The sequence below is a fragment of the Neomonachus schauinslandi genome, chromosome 9, assembly GCF_002201575.2.
Source record: "Neomonachus schauinslandi chromosome 9, ASM220157v2, whole genome shotgun sequence".
Taxonomy (NCBI): domain Eukaryota; kingdom Metazoa; phylum Chordata; class Mammalia; order Carnivora; family Phocidae; genus Neomonachus; species Neomonachus schauinslandi.
Genome location: NC_058411.1, coordinates 30650994 through 30670448, shown reverse-complemented (window position 1 = coordinate 30670448; position 19455 = coordinate 30650994). Strand labels below are relative to the sequence as shown.

At 46.9% G+C, this 19455-nt stretch overlaps 1 protein-coding gene across 2 annotated transcripts in view; it reads left to right on the top strand.

The window, feature by feature from the left end:
• Positions 1 to 19455, top strand: part of SMOC1 (SPARC related modular calcium binding 1) — a 150057-nt gene that overhangs the window by 98478 nt on the left and 32124 nt on the right. For both annotated transcript variants that reach the window (XM_021679530.1, XM_021679531.1), the window contains exons 6-7: positions 14668 to 14724; positions 16695 to 16775. In XM_021679530.1, coding sequence (XP_021535205.1) covers positions 14668 to 14724; positions 16695 to 16775 — 138 coding nt within the window. The remainder of the gene's footprint in view (positions 1 to 14667; positions 14725 to 16694; positions 16776 to 19455) is intronic.

Sequence of the window (19455 nt, the reverse complement as noted above, 5' to 3'; positions counted from 1 at the left end):
CATGAGAGGGAGGAGGGTCAGAGGGAGAAGCAGACTCCCTGCCGAGCAGGGAGCCCGATGCGGGACTCGATCCCGGGACTCCAGGATCATGACCTGAGCTGAAGGCAGTCGCTTAACCAACTGAGCCACCCAGGCGCCCTGTCTTGGGATTCTTAATCATTCTGTCTTTAAACTTGTGTTTTGCTAAGTAAAGCCCCGTGGGACAGTGAGGCGCGCACGTGTGCGTCCTTATTCCCCTGTTGGCATATTGCTTTTGTGATGTGTGCTGTGGGGGCTTCCACGGGACGTGAAAAATTTTAATCCTTCTTCCCCCAGAACAACATTAAATAGAAAATTTTAAAACACCATGACAAGTCAAGAGAGAGACTATGGAAGAGAGGATAAAACTTTATAGTTTGGTGCTCTCGATGGCACTGTTTTCCTGCTTTTTGAACAAAGGGCCTTGCGTTTTCATTCTGCACTGAGCCCTACAAATTATGCGGCTAACCTCAATTAAGGCACTTGTCTGAGTGCTGTTTAGTGGGGCAGCCAACATGAGGAATAAGTCCCTGGGATATGCTGACCATAATTTCCAGGGTGGAGGACACTAAGCTCCACTGCCACTTACCTCCAGGACAACAGAGAGAGAGAGAGAGAGAGAGAGAGAGAGAGAGAGTGCGAGTGCACGCTCTGGTAGCTGCATGGGGGACCAATACCAATTTCACTGAGTGTACAAACACTCCAGAACCCCTGGTTCAGGCTCTTGGGTAAAAACCCAGCCAGGAGATGGTAGCTGAGTTTGAGGCTTCGCACCCGAATCTGGGCCTTGGGGGAACTGCATGTTCTTAAATGTCCACCTGGCGCATCGGGCCTATATAGCGTCGTCGTGAGGCACATGGGCTTGTCCTGCACCCGTGGTCACAGGGAGACGGAGGTGAGGTCCAGGACCCTGCCCTGCATGCTTGTCCCATGGGAATGGGAAGAGGCGGCGAAACCACCCTGCCCGAATGCAGGAAATGAGACTCTGGAGAAGCTGCCGGCCTGAATGCAGGTGTTCCAAGAGGACGAGGAAGTGGAGCATCGGGATCCCACTAGAAAACATGGATTAATGGGCCTTCCCACAAGTAGGAATGCATACGTGGGCAAAAAGGAGGGAGGAACTGCCTTTCTGGGTCCTTCCCGGAACAGGGAGAGGCTGCCCTGCATGCTGGCCGTTCCCTTCTAGGTGGGAAAGTGGGAGAGGGGCGTGAATGGTTCTTCCTGCAAAGACCTGACCTCCTCAACACTGTGAATGGCACGTGTGTCTGTCTGCAATTTATTGGAGTTTCAAAGGGGAGCTGCCTTCGATTTGACTTGTTGTAACTGAAGACTTCAGGAACATCGCCTTTATTCGGGGTCATGAGATCGCAGTGGTAGAAAAAACAATTGGCAGTCCTGCAAAACAGACAACCCAGATTTCCCCGACCAAAGGGAACTGAGGGCATGAAGCTGAATGGAGCGCCCACACCCAGACAGGCGAACCATGGGATCTGGGATCTTAAACTGTACAGGGAAGTACTTTCCAGGTTGATGTGGCTTTGCACCCTGTGGACAACAAAAGAAACAGACCTGTGGCCATTGTGGGTTCTTGCTGATCCAGCTGGGAGAGGACAGGGACACCTGATTCCTCCAGGGACAGTGCAAGGAATAGGGGCAGAGTCCGAAGCCTCATCTTAGAGATAAGTTGCTTGGTTTCCAGCAATTTGCTTCCCTACGCCACATGGGCTCCTCCCTCCCAGATGGTTCTGCAGAGGCCTCCTCTTTGGTGCAGAGGCCTGGTGGGGGATGCTAGGGCTCACTCGCCTCTGGAGACTTGACTTTTGCCCAGAGCGGCTCCTTCCTTCTACTTTGGAGGATCAGCTTAGGTGCTAATCCTCTTCTCTTTGTCTGCCGTGGGCAGTGCAGAGAAAAGCAGGCTCAGGCCACCTGTAGGAAGGGCCACCTGAAGCCACACCTGTCCAGGAAGCCGGGGTTTGAAGGGGGACAGGGTGCGAGAGGGCATTTGTAATATCCTGTGTCGGCCACCGAGGTCCCTCTCTCAGCTGCCACTTAAGAATGGAATGTGCTCCGGAGGGCAGCAGGTGGGAAGACACAAAGGCCTCTTGTCTGAGCTGGTGCCCACACGTGGGGTCTCCTAGACGGCATCTCCCTAGGGCTGGAGTTCACAGCCCTGAGGCCTGCTGCAGAGATGCGCGGCCCGGACCCTCGCGCAGGGTGAGCGGTACAGCCAGAAAGGACGCCCCAGGTCTGGGTGTGAGAGTGGTGGGGGCGGCAGGGGACGGGGGGGGGGGGGAGGAGCGGGCCCAGGCCCTTCTCTCCCCACCCTCTTGCCTTTGGGAGCCTGCTCCACTGACAGGGCTCAGAGGGATCGGTTCTCTCTGCCTGGAAGGAATGAAAAGGTGTATTGTGCGGAGACGGAGGGTCTGGTTGCCAGCCAGGAATTAGTCCTGCGGAGGAGAGGAGGAGAAGGCCCAGCAGAGGAGGCTGGGGGAGGAGGCTCAGAGAGATAGCAGGAGGAAGGGAGGAGGGAGAGAGGCCAGGCAGTAGCGGGTCACAGGCGGCTGGCCCAGACAGGAGGCCTGGCTTGTGGCTCCTGGGTTCACAGGTGTGGGGCCCGAGGGGAGAAGTGGGGGAAGGAGGGAGGGAGGCGCTGTTATCTTACCCAGATGCACGTGCTCTGGGGGGGGGAGGAGGATCAGAACTTCAGACTATTTACTTAATCCCTTGGAATGTCCTTTCCTCGCTCTGTTCTTTGGGCCTCTTGTGTTTAACGGACTCCTTTATGGGCACATGTGTGGTAATTAACACGTGCAGCGTAGGTCCCAGGCCATGTGTTTGAGTTTCAAATATCCATTGACCTGGAGCACTCCCATCCTGGCTCCCCTCCCCTTCTTCTCCTTTGGTCCTTGCCCTTGAAGAGAGATACAGGGGCAGGGGGTGTATGTGGGCAGTGGGGGGGCACACGTGCCTCTCCGTGTGTTTTATTGATGCTTCAGAGGATGATCAGAAGAGAGGAAGAGGGCCACCAGCAGCCCCTTGAGCTCTGACGATGTGCTGCTAAAAACAGTCGAAGGCTGCAGAAGCTGAGGTAGAGATGAATTTTTGGTTTCAACTGTAGCAGGTTGAAGGACAGCTGGGACATGGCTGGGAAGCAAAATGGGTTTAGAGATCATGAATTTACCCTGAGTGGGTTTTCCTGGCCAACCAAGGCTTGCACATTTTCCTGAGGTGCCTCTTTTTGGGGTCTTGATGCTAAGGAACGTGGATGATTTGAGGAGCTTCCGAGCTAGCCAAACGCAAAGTCAGGGACTTGTTCTGAGCATGATTGCTTGTGAGGTGCAGGAGGGGAGTTCTCAGCCTTCAGGGGATGATAAGAACAATGAAATGGGAGGATAAGGGGAGAGCACTTGTAAAATTTTTTCCTGGCCATTCCCTGGGAGCTTTCTTCTTCTGAGCGCCCAGGACCCTGGAGATCCCCTGCTGATGCTTCAGTAATCGGCAAGTGAAAGTTGAGGACCATCAGGGGTTTTCTGCAGTTTGCATATTTCCTACTTGTTAGAAGTCTGGGATTTAGCTGTTTGAAGAAAGTGAGAGAAAAATAGAAACATTAGCAGACTCTGCTTGCATTTTTTGCACAGACTTCTGTATTTGTCAAGCCAGTGTTGGAGAGGGGCAGAGCTCCCCAAACCCAGCCCACCTTTAATCTGTGGAGACTTTTTAACCCCCCATGAGCTGCTCCATACCCTGTGCTCTTAAGTAAAGAGTGAGTCACAGTTATTTGTCCAGGGTCCCTTTCTGTGTCTCCATTTTTAGAATCTCTCTTGGAGTCTGGTCTACAGGTTGGTGCCAGCTTGAGCTACCTGTCACTCAGGTGATGGATTAAGCAGCATGCTCATTCAGGGCTGAGGGATGTGCTTCGGGCAGGGGTGATGGGTGGCAGGCATCCCAGACGACGGGGACGGTGCGCTTCCAGCCTCAGCCCTCCTGTGGTCAGCACACCTGAATGAGGTTCACCTCACTGCCCTGAGCTGTGCATCGCTGGCTGTCTTAGGACATTCTACATGTGGAGCATCCCTCCTGCTCAAATGACTCTACCCTCTTCCCAGCTACCCTTCTTTCCTCTCCCCCAGCACTGGGGCGGGGGGGCGGGGTCAGTAGTTGACCTGTCAGCATGGTCGTCAGGTGGCAACAGTCTGATTCGCTACCATCTGGGGTTGGATGTGAATGGAGATGGGCAGCCGATGGCCTCTACGGGTTGGCCTCTGCTCGCACTGGATTTCCCCGGGGAGAAGCCGTCATTCTGCTACAGCACCTGCTGAAACAGAAGCGGGCCTAGCAGCTCCAGACCCATGAGAGGCAGTCTTCTGCGCTCTGCGTGTGTGTGGCTTCGGCTTGCCAGTGCCGGAGCCACCCTGACCAAGCCCGACACGTCAGGCGACCAGCTTTGCAGCGTTTGGTGGCAGAGAGGAGTGCACAAATGTGCTGGAGCATGCATGTGCGTGCTCTGTCTCCTCCCTTCCCCGCCCCAGCTCGCCTCCACGTACTCAAGCCCTGCCCTCTGCCCCAGTCCCTATTCTGGGATCTCTGAAACGAACGTAAGCGTGGAGGATACTAAATGAAGAGTTTGAATCCCTGCCATATCCCCATTTCCAAGGACTAGAGAGGAAACGAGGTTTAGGGACCTGGAAAAGCCTCCTTGTGGTAGATTCTTATTCTTGGTGTTATTAGTGTTATTAGTAACCTTTGTTTATACTTGGCTTCTTCTTCTTTCATTCAACAAATATTTATTGAGAGCTTCCTAAGTGCCAGGCTTGTTACAGTCACTGAGGACCCAGCGACAACTAACATGATAAGAGCCTAACCTTGTCTTGTGGAACTCACATTCTGATGGTTCTTAGCCTCTTCTTATAGAGGTTATCTTCAGGTGGAGGTAAAGCCTCCCTGGGGAGCACAGACTTCTAGAGGCTGGGAAGCTGTCACCTCTGCAGGAAGGCAAAGCAGGTGGCCCCACCACACAGCCCTGGTTGGTAGTTCCCATGGCCAGAGCCTCTAAGGAAAGACCCTTGGAGAAGGTGCCTGGGATGAGCATGGCCCACTAGCAAGTTCTTTTTTTTTTTTTTCTTTAATTTAAATGCAGTTTGCCAACATATAGTACATCGTTAGTTTTTGATGCAGAGTTCAATAATTCATCAGTTGCATATAACACCCAGTGCTCATCATATCACCTACCCCCCTTAATGCCCATCACCTGGCTACCGCGTCCCCCCACCACCCTCTCTTCTGTAACCCTCAGTTTGTTTCCTGTAGTTAAGAGTCTCTCATGGTTTGTCTCCCTCTCTGATGACTTCCCATTCCAGTTCTTGATCCTTCTGCCTGGTACCTTTGTGGGGCCCCGCACGTCCAGGTGAGGACTCAGAGATTGACAGGCCATTGAGAATATGTTCATTGGCCCACTGTTCCTTGACTGAGTGAGTTCAGTTTCAGGCGTGGCCCAGGAACCTGGATGGAAGCAGGGATTTCTGCGTGTGGGCACAAAGGCCTCCGGGCCACATCTGAGCCACACTCTCCAGCTCTGAGTGCCATACAGCTCCTGGGGGAGAGGCCAACGAATTGCCACTCTCGGGTCCTGTTGTGTCACCAATTCTGTGCCTGCTGAAAGAAAACTGAGATCCAGGAGCTGCTTATTTGAAAGTTTACATGGAAAGGCAATGGAGCTAGAATAGCTAAAACAATTTTAAAATGAAAAATTAAGTGGGAGGTATCACTCTGTTTTTTTAAAACAAAGAGATCTTTAATACTTTACTCCCCCATGACCCTTGATGAATTTTGAATTCATGCTTCCCTGTGTTCTTCTGAACAAATGCAGTGATCTCTCCCTTTTTAAAAATGTTTGTTTCATTTCCTTTTTTAAAAATGACTTCTTTTTTTTTTTAGAGCAGTTTTAGGTTCACAGCAGAATTAAGAGGAAAGTACACAGATTCCCATACAGCCCCTGCCCCCACACAGGCAGAGCTTCCCCACTATCAACATCTACACCAGAGTGGCACATTTGTTACAATTAGTGAGTCTTCACTGACACGTTATTATCTCCCAAGGTCCGTAGTTTACGTTAGGGCTCACTCTTGGTGTTGTACTTTCTGTGGGAATAGACAGATGTAAAATGGCATGTGTCCACCATTACAGTATCATGCAGAGTATGTTCGCTGCTCTAAAAATCCTCCGTGCTCTCCACCCCTGGCAACCCCTGATCTTTTTACTCCCTCCATAATTTTGCCTTTTCCAGAATGTCACAAAGTTGAAATCATAATACTTTGATTAAGACTTACAGTGCTCCAGTAATCAGGACAGTGTGGCGTTGGCCAAGGGATGAACACATAGATCAGTGGAGCAGAGTAAAGAACCCAGAGAAAGGCCTGCACAAGGCTGGCAAACTGATGGGACAGGGGCATAGAGCGGTTCAGAGGAGGATGACGCTGTAGCGATTGGACATCCATAGGCAAAAACACAAACAAGAAGCCCCAAACCCTCAACCCAAACCTCATATCTTAACAAAAATGAATTCAAAATGGATCTTGGACTTAAATGTAAAATGTAAAACTATTAAAACTTGTAGAAGAAAACATAGGAGGAGATGCTCAGAAACTATAGCTAGGTGAACCTAGGGCTTTTATGTCTTAGAACAACAAACACATGATCCAAAAAATTGAAAAGTTGAGAAATTGGACCTAATCAAAATTAAGAACTTGCTCTGAAAGATCTTGTTAAGAGAACAAAAAAAGTGCAGACTGGGAGGAAATACTTACAAACCATATATCTGACGTAGGACTGCTATCTAGAACATGTAGAGAGCTCTCAGAAACTCAGCCAGTTGAAAAGCAATTCCACTTAAAAAATGGAAAAAATACATGAATAGACATTTTACCAGAGCTCATATGCAGGAGGCAAATAAGCATACAAAAAAGATGTTCAACATCATTAGCCGTAAAGAAATGCCAGTTAAGATCATGATAGGATATCACTACACACCTGTTAGAAGAGCTAGGATAAAAAAAAGAATAGTGACAATACCAAATGCTGGTAAGGCTCTGGAGAAAGTGGATCTTTCATACATTGTTGGTAAAAATGTAAAGTGATACACACTCTGGAAAATACTTTGGAAGTTTCTTTTCTTTTCTTTTTTTTTTTTTAAAGATTTTGTTTATTTATTTGACAGAGAGAGACACAGCGAGAGAGGGAACACAAGCAGGGGGAGTGGGAGAGGGAGAAGCAGGCTTCCCACGGAGCAGGGAGCCCGATGTGGGGCTCGATCTCAGGACCCGGGGATCATGACCTGAGCCGAAGGCAGACGCTTAACGTCTGAGCCACCCAGGCGCCCACTTTGGAAGTTTCTTTAAAGAGTAAACAACAAAACATACACTTATCATATAAACTAGCAAGGGCACCCCTGAGCATTTATTCCAGAGAAATGAAAACTTGTGTGTACCCAAGAACCCATACATAGATGATCATGGCAGCCTTATCTGGGGTAACTGAAGAGGAAAACAACTCAGATGTCTTTTGGTGGATGAAACACAGCTATGCCTCCGCCCCATGGAATACGACTCAGCAGCAAGAGGGTACAGAGTGTTGGTGTGTGCAAACCACGACTTGGATGGCTCTCAAGGGCATTATGCAGAGTGGGAGAAGCTGGTTTCAAAAGGTCATTTACTGCCTGATTCCATTTATGTAACATTCTAGAAAAGACAAGATTATAAAGATGGAGAAAGGATTAGTGGTTGCCCAGGGTGAGAGATGGGGTGGAGGAGGGCAAGTGTGATGATGAAGGGGCTGTAGAGGGAGATCTTTGTGGTGACGGAATGGTTCTGTATTTTAATTGTGCCGGTGGTTACACAAATCTGCACATGGATAAAACTGCATAGAAATACCCCCCCAACACGCATACACAAATGAGTACATATGAAACTGATGGAATGTGGGGCGCCTGGGTGGCTCAGTCGGTTAAGCGACTGCCTTCGGCTCAGGTCATGATCCTGGAGTCCCTGGATCGAGTCCCGCATCGGGCTCCCTGCTCAGTGGGGAGTCTGCTTCTCCCTCTGACCCTCCCCCCTCTCATGTACTCCCTCTCTCTCATTCTCTCTCTCTCAAATAAAAATAAATAAAATCTTTAAAAAAAAAACAAAAAACAAACAAACAAAAAAAACCTGATGGAATGTGAATAAGGTCTATGGATGACACCACTATCAATGTCCTGACTCTGATACTGTACAATAATGAGGTTACCTATATATTTATGTTCACTATGGGATGTTACCACTGGGGAAAACTGGGTGAAGCGTACATGGAACTTCCCTGTATTATTTTTGCAACTTCCTGGGAATCTATCATTATTTTAAACTAAAGAGTTAAAAAACTAGCCCAGCTCTCTTTGACCCCAGGTCAGAACTGACTCTGCTGCTGGTGGTTCCTCCTCTCCCCTCCTCCCCCCTTCTCTCCCCTCCTTTCCCTCCTCCTCTTTCTCCTCTTCTTCCATGTCTGGTCTATTTTTTTCACCGTCATCATGTTTTTACTCTTATTTGGGGGAATGTGGAGCTTGAGGATGTAGGGAATTGTTGCAAAAAGACGGCTTTGAGCTTGTTTTTACTTCTTTTGGGATGGAGCATGCAGGTGGGTAGACGGAATATAAAACCTTGATCTCTTGCTCTGGAAAGGACCTGAGGTGCCCAGATAACCCCTGTTGTCAAAGGTCAGGATTAGGACAGCTCATAGTACATTTCTGAGCCTCATTGTTCATGGGACATGCGTCTCAGGAAATGTTCACTAAAATTCCGTCCTCCTCCTGGTATGATTAGAGCTAGGGTCTTAAGGAACTTTTGCAAACAGGCACCGTTGTCTCCCTGTGATGCCCAGAATACATCATTTCGACTTCCACCCTGGGTCCCCGAGTCGCACGCTGAGGGGGCTGGTGGCTCTGGCATAAATGTGGTCCCATCAAAAGCAACAACCTTCCAGTGCTTCTGCCAGGCTGAAGTTTATCTCCATGCCTTTGTAAAAGATGACCAACGGCAGCCTAAAAGAATTCAAGAGGGAGGGTGGCCGGTGATGGACATGGTTTGGGCAGAGCCCAAGAATCGAAGGGGACTTGGGATCGTGGAGAGACCTTCCGAATCTCGGGAGGGGGGTGGTGATTTCTTTTTTCCTCATTCTCCAAGGCTCTGCAGTCTCAGAGACCCCAAGAGATGCCATTAATACAGATTCCTCCTCTGGCCCCTTTGACACATTTGCTTTTGAAGGACCTGAAAGAGAAAGCTCTTTGTATGTGGTCAGAATAAACTCATTGTACACCCAAACAATTAACTCCTCAATGGACTTGCCAGCCCCTTGAAAGCCCTGGCCCTGCTTCCCTGGACCTCTTGGGCTCTATTCAGTCCCTTAAGCACACCAATGTTTTTGAGTTTTTGTTTTGTTTTGTTTGTTATTCTGAAAAGTCTTTCGCTGAGAATAGTCAGAGCGGATCAACATTGTCCTCAGCCCGCATTTATCTCCACTTGCCAGCGAATGTCAATCAGGAATCAAAAAGCCAAACAGAGGAGGCTTTGAACGGTGTCATCGGGGGTCGAAGTGACTTCCAGCTGTCTGTGCGTGGGTCAGGCCTTCTCGCAGGGCAAGGAATTGTGCTGTCACACAAACCCACTGTCTGGACAGCCTTGCAGAGCCCGTGCGGGGGCTGTAGCTTTCTGGGGCTGCACCTTAAGGACGAGGCATGGTTGGGGGTTGGAGAAATTGGAAGGCCAAACGCCAGGGCCCTGGGTCTGGGCAGTTTCCAGAGCTGCTCACTGCCTCTGGGCCTGGAGCAAATCACTTTCTTGCTCTGAGACTCCATCTCTTTTTATCTGCCTGGTGACTTCCTCTGTGCTGGCCAGTGGTGAGACTAGATGAGGAAAACCACCTGCCAGAAACTGAGTGTTGCAAAATGTAGCCTCATTATTGTTGATCTTGACATCATCCTTGAGAAATTCTGTCAGGTTTTCCTCATTCATTCATTCATGAATGTAAGCTTGCCTTGCTTTTTATTTTACTGTTTTAATTTTTTATTTTATTTTTTTCTTTAGTGTTTCCAAATTTACATTTTTCTCCCTGTAAGAAAAATGATAATCTTCGAATTGGCTTTTTTCAGTGTTCTATCCTCTTCTCCTTGTTCTGGAAGAGTGTTGTGGTGTTAAAGAGAACTATAGTCCTACTATCTGAGGTCCAAAAGAACCACCAACGATGAGCACCAGGGATCACATCATCATGTACATATATGTCAACTGAGATTCAGATAAAATATATGGGAGAGTCTCCCTGCCAATTAAGGATCACTGAAATAATTCAGCTGTGCTGCCTGAGGTTGGATCTGAGATGACATTGGCCCTACCTCCCTTTTGTGTTAACAGCTTTATTGAAGCATAATTACATACCATAAAATTTACCCATCATAAATGTACACTTCAAGGAATTTAGCACATTTAGAGCATCATGTGGCCATCACCAGGGAACATTTCCATCATTCCAAAAAGAAACCTTGTACCCATTCATAGTGACACCCCACTGCCTCCTCCAGCCCTGGGCAACTACAGATCTGGACTCTATAGACTTATCTTCACTGGGCATTTCACCTAAGTGGAATCCTACAATATGTAGCATTAGTACATGGCTTCTTTCATTTAGTCTAATGTTTTTGAAGTTTATCTACGTTGTTATGTATTTGGAATTCGTTATTTTTCATTGTTGAGTAATATTCCATTATATGGGTATTTTCACCATTTGTTTGTTCACCAGTTGACAAACATTTGGATTGTTTCCAGTTTGAGGCTATTATAAGTAATGCTGCTATGGATATTTGCATACATGTCTCTGGGTGGACCTGTTTTTCTTTTTCTTGGATGGATTCCCAAGACCGGAGTATTTGGGTCGAATGGTAAGTTTATGTTTAACATTTCAAAGAAATTGCCAAACTGTTACCCAACATGCCTACTCCATTTTACATTCCCACAGCAATGAATGAGGGTTTTAGTTTCTCCACACCCTTGCCAACATTTGGTATTTCCTATTTTTACAATTTTAGCCATGCTAGTAGGTACATAGTGGTACCTCATTGTGGTTTTAATCTGCATTTTCTTAGCAACTAATCATGTTGAGCATCTTTTCATGTATCCCTTAGCTGTCCATGCATCTTCTTTGATGAAATGTCTATTAAAATATTTTGTTCATTTTAAAATTAGGTTGTTCATCTTCTTTCTTACTGAATTGAAAAGTTTATTTTTTTAATTTAAAAACTTTGATAGGATTTTAATTTTGTAAATCCAATCTTTTAAAAGTAAGCAGTTGGATAAGATGGTTTATACTCGTGGTATTTATACTTTTAAAGTCCTTGCTCCTGAGCCTTTAAAGTCTTTACTCCTGCACATTGTCCCGAGACTGGGGAGGCAGGCATCCTTCATTTTTAGAAGAGGATATCACTGCCCAGAGAAGAAAAGTGAGGGGTTCGGGTTACCCAGTTTATTGGATATACAGCCAGAATCTGGAGTGTGACCCCACTGGAGACTGGGAGACTGAGTGGAAGCTTTTCTCTCTCCCCAGGACTCAGTGTGGGGCCTGGTATTGTCCCAAGGCTTGCCGGGAAGCAGAACTGATGTGGACCTTGGACCCAGGCCTTGGACCTGTGTTTGGTAGAAGGGTGCGCTTGTTTGCCGGGCTGGGAACCAGGTGCCCAGAGATGATGGTCAGAGGGTCCTGTTGGCTTTGGCTTGGCTTCTCATCCTTTGGGCAGCTGAATCACACAGGTGGTTCTCCTGGCAGTGGGCACTTTGTCTTTTCTCACTTTATAAAGATTTCCATCTAGGGCCTCCATTGCGGCAGCACAGCTGTATCTCCTCACCCTTGGTGACGCTGCCCTGCAGGAAGATTCACTCCCTGCACGTGCCTCCATGCGATGTGGGCTCCGGGCCTGCATCTGGGCGACCGTGGAGGTCCTTGGCCTGCAGAAGTGCCAAACTTTCCCGGGAGACTGGAAACACTTCTTCCTCTCCTTGAGCAACAGACATTTGCTGATTGCTACACCAGATGGGCAGTCCCAGACTCTCATCTGGTTGATGGCAGAAAGAAGCAGAATGTTTTCTGTTATCCTGCTCCGGAGAGAGCTACGGCTCTTGGAATATGGGAGGATTGTAGTTGAATATTAAAATCTTGCAGGAGCCATTTTTCACTTGGGTTCTCACCATTGTCCCTCTGGGAATGTTTGATTTCTCACTTTCCCTTTGTGACTCTTAAGGCCCCTAAAGTGAGGCCACCCCACGTGGAGGGGCTGAGCACACCGTGCTGGGCTATTTAGACTGTGAACTCTGCATCCGGCAGGAGCAACCAAATGTGCATTGCAGCTGCCAAAAGACTTCATTCAGTGGCTCATTGAATTCAATGGAAAGAGGTGTTAATAGAGTCAGGGGAAGTGATGCTATTTTAAAAAATGACATTGTGTGGTTCTGCTCTGTGTTTATTCTCCCTCAATGACTTCCAGATCAAACTTACACGGCTTTGCATCAAAAGATGCCTGTTCTGGACTCCAGTTTGCGGCAAATAAGATATCCAGCAAGTTAACTCCTCTCCCCCTGCTGTATCTCGTTCCTTGGGCTGATTGTCAGATGGTGCAGGACTGCCTCGGCCCCAGTGGGAGCTGCGTCTTGGTGTCAGCACAGGAGCATGATAGCAGGGTCATGTGTCACGCAATGGTCGGGCCGCTGGCCTCAGCCTCCAGCCATGATTAGGGTCTCTCCAGCTCTCCGGTCGGAACACCCCAAGGGTGGGGTGTTGGTGTAAGAAAGGGATCAGAACTCTGTGTTTTTCCTCCCTCCCTGATAAGATGCAGGGAAGTCGGCCAAAGGTTTTGGGAGCTCCAAATGGCGGAGGGTTGTTATTATGGGTGATGTGACTGGCGTCGCTGAGACTCTGAGAACTTGCATTCTTCATAGTTAATGAACTCGGTGGAGGGGATTAAGAGGTACAACCTTCCAGTTATAAAATAAGTAAGACACGGGGATGTACAGCATAGGGAATATAGTCAATACTATTGCAAAGCCTTGGTGTGATGAGAGATGGTAACTAGACAAACTGTGGTGACCATTCTGTAACGTGTATGAGCATCAACTCTCCATGTTGTACACCTGAAACTCTACAATATTGTATGTTAATTATTCTTCCATTAAAATAAATAAATACCAATTATAATAACCAAAAACTTAAAAATAAGAACCATTGGCAAAACAAATAAAAATAAATAAATATAAAATAAATGATTGAATAAAATGACAAAAAAATTAGTTAATGCTTGGAGAATATAGTGTTCCGTTGTACAAGATCTCTGGGGGATGGTGTAATCATCCCACTGCCTGAGAACAAGGGGCTCTTCTTCCCCCAGCCCCTCCCAGGGAGAACGCAGAGAAATCTCTAAACTATGTATTCTCAATGGAGGCAGAGATACCAAGAAGGCGAAATTGATTGGGGAGGGGGGACAAAAGCACTCTTGCTCTTTTTACATATAAAGCGCAGATATACATATAGTACATCAACAGATACACAGTGTATCTGTGTTATTAATATTTCATTAGGAAGGCGATTAGGAAAAAAAAAATCTGAAAATGCTCTTTAGGTGGACAGTAATGAAAAAAAGTTGAGAGGAACTGCCCTGCACTAAGGTTTTGGGGGATCTTGATGAAAGTAACCCAGAGTCCTGAAAGGTGGTAAAGTCCACACTCACTCCTGCCCTGCAGAGGTTCTTGCTCTACAGATAGCTGCTGACTCTGTCGGAACGATGTGCATTAGCACTTTGTTACTGGGAACTTCGTGCTCCCATCATCTATGGTAGAAATTTCAAAGCCAATCCAGGGTTCAGTTTCTTACATCCCCTTCTATTTTGTTTGCCCCCACCTCTCACCGGGAATGGGAGGGCACAATGTTTCACAGTTAGAAGTGTTCTAAGGATTCCTGATTCTCTTCAGTTCAGCATATTGGAGAGAGGATGGTCCTTCCTGCCTTTTCTTCCTTTTTAGGTGAGGATAGAGAAATAGCTAGGTGTTTGGGAGGGAATACACCACAGTCTCTTGTTTTCCTGAAGCTCTTCAATGAGGGCCACTAGGTACTAGGCTGGTACCTTTCACAGAAGGGCAGGAAGGAACTGGGGACACCAGAATTTGATGCCACAAAGTACACCAACCTTATCCTAACATGCCTGGCCAAAAACTCAGGCCTGCTGGGGAAGATGCACACCCACCCCCCCACCCCAGCTTTCCTGTGGGGAGGACCAGGGCTGACAGAGTCATCATGCCGGTACATGCGGGTTGATGGGGAAGGGCCCTCCAAAGTCATGACAGTTGAGTTCCCTTTTGTCCCTCCCCTGGGATGGTGAACATACACCTGGGTTTGTCTTACTGTTGGTGTTTCTCTGGGGTTCTTTTTTTCTTCCTGTTCTTTCTTTCTTTCTTTCCTTTCTCTTGGTCTCTTCATTGGGACTTGGCCGGGCCATGTGCAAACCCCAACCATTCAACAGTGCTGGAGAGTAGATAGTATTTACCTCAATAATGGTAGTCTCTTTTCGATTCTTTTTAACCCTCAATTCAGATGACGGATCGAAGCCGACACCCACGATGGAGACTCAGCCCGTGTTCGATGGAGATGGTAAGCTTACTTCCGACTCGTATGCTCCCACCCATTTTTATATTTGAGGAACGTCTTTCCTTTGGATGTTTGTATAAGCTTTATTATTAGTTTTTTTTTTTTTAATTTCAATTCTTCCCAGTTTAAGCTGGGTTGTTTTAACCTTTAAAAAAATGCAAATCCTCCCAGGAACCTGGTACACTCTCTACTTCTGGAAAGGCCCTCTGTTCTAGCCAGGCTTCCTGCCTGGCCGCCGATGTCCAACAATAACACAGCCTGGATGGACCCTTCAAGCTGCCAAGACCAAAGAGCCATGGCTGAGAAAGACAGGCCAGCACTGTCCCTTCAGTAGATGAACCAACACTTACAAGTTCCTTTTCTGTGCCTAGCATTGTACTAGGCCTCTGGGGGACAAAGAAGGAATAGTTGAGACGAAGCCTTTGCTCTCAAGACAATGGCAACTACTGGAGAGTTTTATGTGTTAAGTTATATGGTCTCAGTTTTTATCGTAGTGGACATTTTTTGAAGAAAGAGATTACAGTGGTCTGGAGAAAGACTATGTGAACAGATGGGACCTGGGCTGGACCTTGAAAGGGGAAGGGAAGAATCAGGGCATTGCAGTGGGGGGACTGGAATGGGCAGAGGGGAGAGGATGGTGGGGATGAGGTATGGTAGGAAAGTAGGAGGAAAGAGATTGGTTAGTGGACCTGGTTTGGCTAAGTTGGACCTTGAGAGCATTTGAGAGAGAATTCTAGGGCAAGAGAAATAGTGTAGCTGGTAGTAAGATAGAGGCTGAACGTCCCTGAAGGTATGAGGAGTAGACAAGAGGAGCGTTGGGTGCAGAAGGCTGGTCTCTATTTGAGTTTGAACTGCTCATGGCCTATGTTCTTCAGTGTGCTTTGCCATATACTCCAGGTTCCCATGAGGAGGAGTATGAAGCTTGGCAGAGTGCAGTTTCTAGAAAGTCTGACAATGAGGTTCGGCTCTCAGTGCAATATACAGCAAGCTTTGAGCAGCTTTCAGTTGAGTGTATCCAGACCTGATCACGAGACTGGACAGGGAGACAGGAATGAAAAGAAATTATGCCACTGTTGATACTGTGGCTACAGATGTCCCTAGCAGAGGCTCAGCTCTAGGTAGAAGGATTGAAATGTGAGCTATCCTTTACAACTGGTCATTTAGTGGAACACATATATGTGTGTTCATGCCTAGAAATTCAGATGTTTCTGTGATCCACATATCTCCTGGATTTTTGGCAAGTCTGGATCTTGAGGGATCAGTGGGAAATGGAGACCGTGTCACCTTGGGAGATCGCCCCAACAATGTCACTAAAGAACTCATCACTCTTCAGTGTGTTCAGGGTCCTCCCAATTCTCATACCACTTGTCCACCGTGTGACCCAAGCCCTGAACGGCCTAGAGGCCCCCCCAAGCTCTGGATGGAGGGATTCAGCCTCTGTTCATGAGAAACCATTAGGAAGGATATTGACGCACACATTGGACTCATCACTTTCCTTCCCATGTGGAACAGAGTCTCAGCAAGCTGAAATCTGTTGTGGCTCAGCCGTTTCCTTCAAAATGGTCTCTGTGGTCTGTTTGGCATTCATTTGTTGATTTATCCCCTTTAAATCTTCTTCCAGGGAAGCAGCTGAGAGAGACTTGGCTTGGCCCATGCTCCTCACCTCCTGGGATAATATTTTGATTCCTGGATGGAGCGGCTCAGCGCCTCTGGACTTAGACCACTCTGCCTCTGAGCAGGGGAGGCCCTGGTTGGCTCCTATGAGCTGGCGGGGAGAGGAGCTTCCGTAGTGAGAAGGGAGAAGGCACTGAGACAAAGTGGATGTGAAATGAGGGAGAAAGCTCAAAGCCTTGATGCCTCAGGCTTTAGAAAAAGCTCCTGAAGTCTGGGGGCCGCCCTCCAAGTTAACCACTCCCTTTGCCCAGATTTTATTTTCTCTCTTCTTCTTCTTCTTCTTTTTTTTTTTTTCCCAGAAATTACAGCCCCTACTCTATGGATTAAGCACTTGGTAATCAAGGACTCCAAACTGAACAACACCAATGTAAGGAATTCAGGTAAATAATCTGCCTAGGATTGTATACGTGCCTGATTTTCCTGTGGTTGCCCCATGGTTGGTCCATGACTACCTGTTGTATGGGCTTGGGCAAGTCATTTAACCTGTCTTGTTTTCAACTTCTACAGCTGTAAAGCGAGATCAGAGGAGTGAATCCCTTTCAACTTTAATTTTCTTCAATCAGTAGCTCAGGGATCATCTTTAGTGAGGAGCTGATCCTTTTAGCAAAAAAATCTTTTGACTGTATATTTTACTATTTTAATTGACTCTCTATATGCCATGCAGAAGAATTTGAAAAACATGACCTGGCATGGAAAAGTTGGACTTCAAGCCATAAGAGACTTGGTTGTGTGTGTTTTTTAAGGCTCCGAATAGTCGCTTACAGTCATGTCTTTTCTGGTCTGATCTTTTGAGGGTCTTGTGAGTGGTCAGGTTTTGGTATTGACTGAACCCCTTATAGAAAGGTGATAATTTTTGGAGGGTGATCAGATTTATAGGACTCATTCATAGAGTTCATTTATCATCAATGAAGACCAAAGTCAATAAAGTTCATTTACCATCAGTAAAGACCAGATGTCCACCAAGAGAAAAATTTATTAACAAACCCAATCTGTATCTCTATCGTGGGGAAATTATCCTTCTTTCAGCTTAAGACTTTAGTATGAGAAATGCCCCTCTGCATAATTTATGCCTGCATAAATTTGGTGAATTTCATTTCAGCCATATCATTTTTTCCTTATGGATATCAAGGTCTCTAAACAAAAGATCCATCCCTTTGAACTGATGGGCAGAGTTTTACAAGACCGTTAATTAATGAGTGGGCTGTCATTGGCCCCCTGTAGGTTTATCCGTATGCCAGCTCTATCCTAAAGATGGTAGTGGGGGAACTTGATTGTGCGAAGTGAGTTACCCGTTGAGGTGAATCCATGCAGCATTGGTTGATTTTCTCTGTGACGTGGGCTGGTCAGTACCTCTGCATGTGTCTGGTTCTCTGTTTGATAAGAGCTGGAGGTATGGGATGATGGGGTGCGAAGAAGACTATGTGAGTCCTGTGGACCAGTCTTTGATAGAACAGTGCCATGTTTAAAGCACAGGCGTTGGAATCAGCAAAACTTGCGTTCACTTTCTGGCTCCAGCACTTAGCGAGTGACCCAGGCAAGTGAAATAATCCCACCCAGAGCCTCAATTCTCATCTGGGATCATGATCTTCCCCTCGAAGGGTTGTGAGTAAAGGTTAACTGAGATACTGTCTATCTGGTACTTAAGCAGTGCCGGGCTAAGTGATAAATAGTAAGTGCAAGATAAGCTGAAAGGACATTATTTATTGTTATCATCATTGTGGTAGGAAAGATGGCAATGTTAATGATACCGCTTACAGTGAGCATTCTTTAATAAGGAAAGAATTTGTGATTGTCATTGTGAGCAAAAGCTTCTTTGTAGAACCTTCTTCCACCTCCCCTCTTGCTGTTAGGCAAATAGGATAAGTCAAAGAGACATGGTTTTGGTGCCTGGGGTACCTGCAAGTGACATCTGCCAGTGGTCCCCCCATTCCCTGCACCAGGTCTGCAAAGCCCCAGGGTGAGGCTTTATTCTCTCTGTGACCAGGTGGCAGATCTGAGGGCCAGCGCTCTGAAATGCTACAGCGCCATTTGCCTGGAACACTCACTTGACATTTAGCAGTTGCTTCCAGAAATTGCTTCTTTTTCATCTACCAGTGGTTAATTTCTCTATCGAGGCTCTAAACTCTGTGAGGGCAAGGGCTTTGTTGCCTTTCTATTATATCTATTATAGAATCTAGCTCACTTTGATTGCTCTGGGGGAGGACAGAGGAGAAAAGACCATCATCATTATCATCATCATCAAAATCGGAATCATCCTGTGGGGTCCTGCACAACTTGACATGTGTTATCTCACTGAAGCTTCACCACAACCCGATGAGATAAGTAATGTTATCACCTCCATCTGACAGATGTAGAGATGGAGGCTGAGAGAGAGGAAGTAACTTATCCTGGGTCCCAGCTAATAAGGGGTGGGGCTGGGGAAAATGATTTATCTTTGCTTGTCTTCTTGGGCTATTTTCTCGGAGTGAAGTAAAGTGGTGATGTGAAGCTATTTGATGTTTGCATCCACAAGTCCTTTGGCTTTCCATTCCTACTTGCCCTGTAGAGTCGCCAGTTGGATGAGTATTGGGTCTTATTGAGAAATGGTATCCACACAGGTACAACGGCCTTCTTTTTGTTGGTGTGACCCAGCCACCTTCGTTTTTTCCTGGTTGGCCCCAGTTTTGTCTGGAAGGTTAGTGTATAGAACAGGATAGTTCAGGGAGAGCTAAAGCTTCCCTGGGAGAAACTGAGAAAAGCAATAATTATCAGAGATCGATACCTTAGGCATTTTCTTATAAACTGAGGACTTTTCTCCATCATGATCGAGTGGTAATACTGACTGAGTACCTTTCGACCCTTTTGATGGAATTATGTGCGTAGGACGTGATGTCACAAAGGCATTTAGGCAGGGATTGGCAAATGGCCATCTGCCTGTTCATGCAAATAAAGTTTTATTGGAACACAGCCTTACCCGTTTCTTTACCTATCGTCTATGGCTGTTTTGGAGCTGCAGTAGTAGAGTTGAATAGTTGTGACAGAGACCGTCCAGTCTGCAAAACCTAAATGTTTACTATCTGA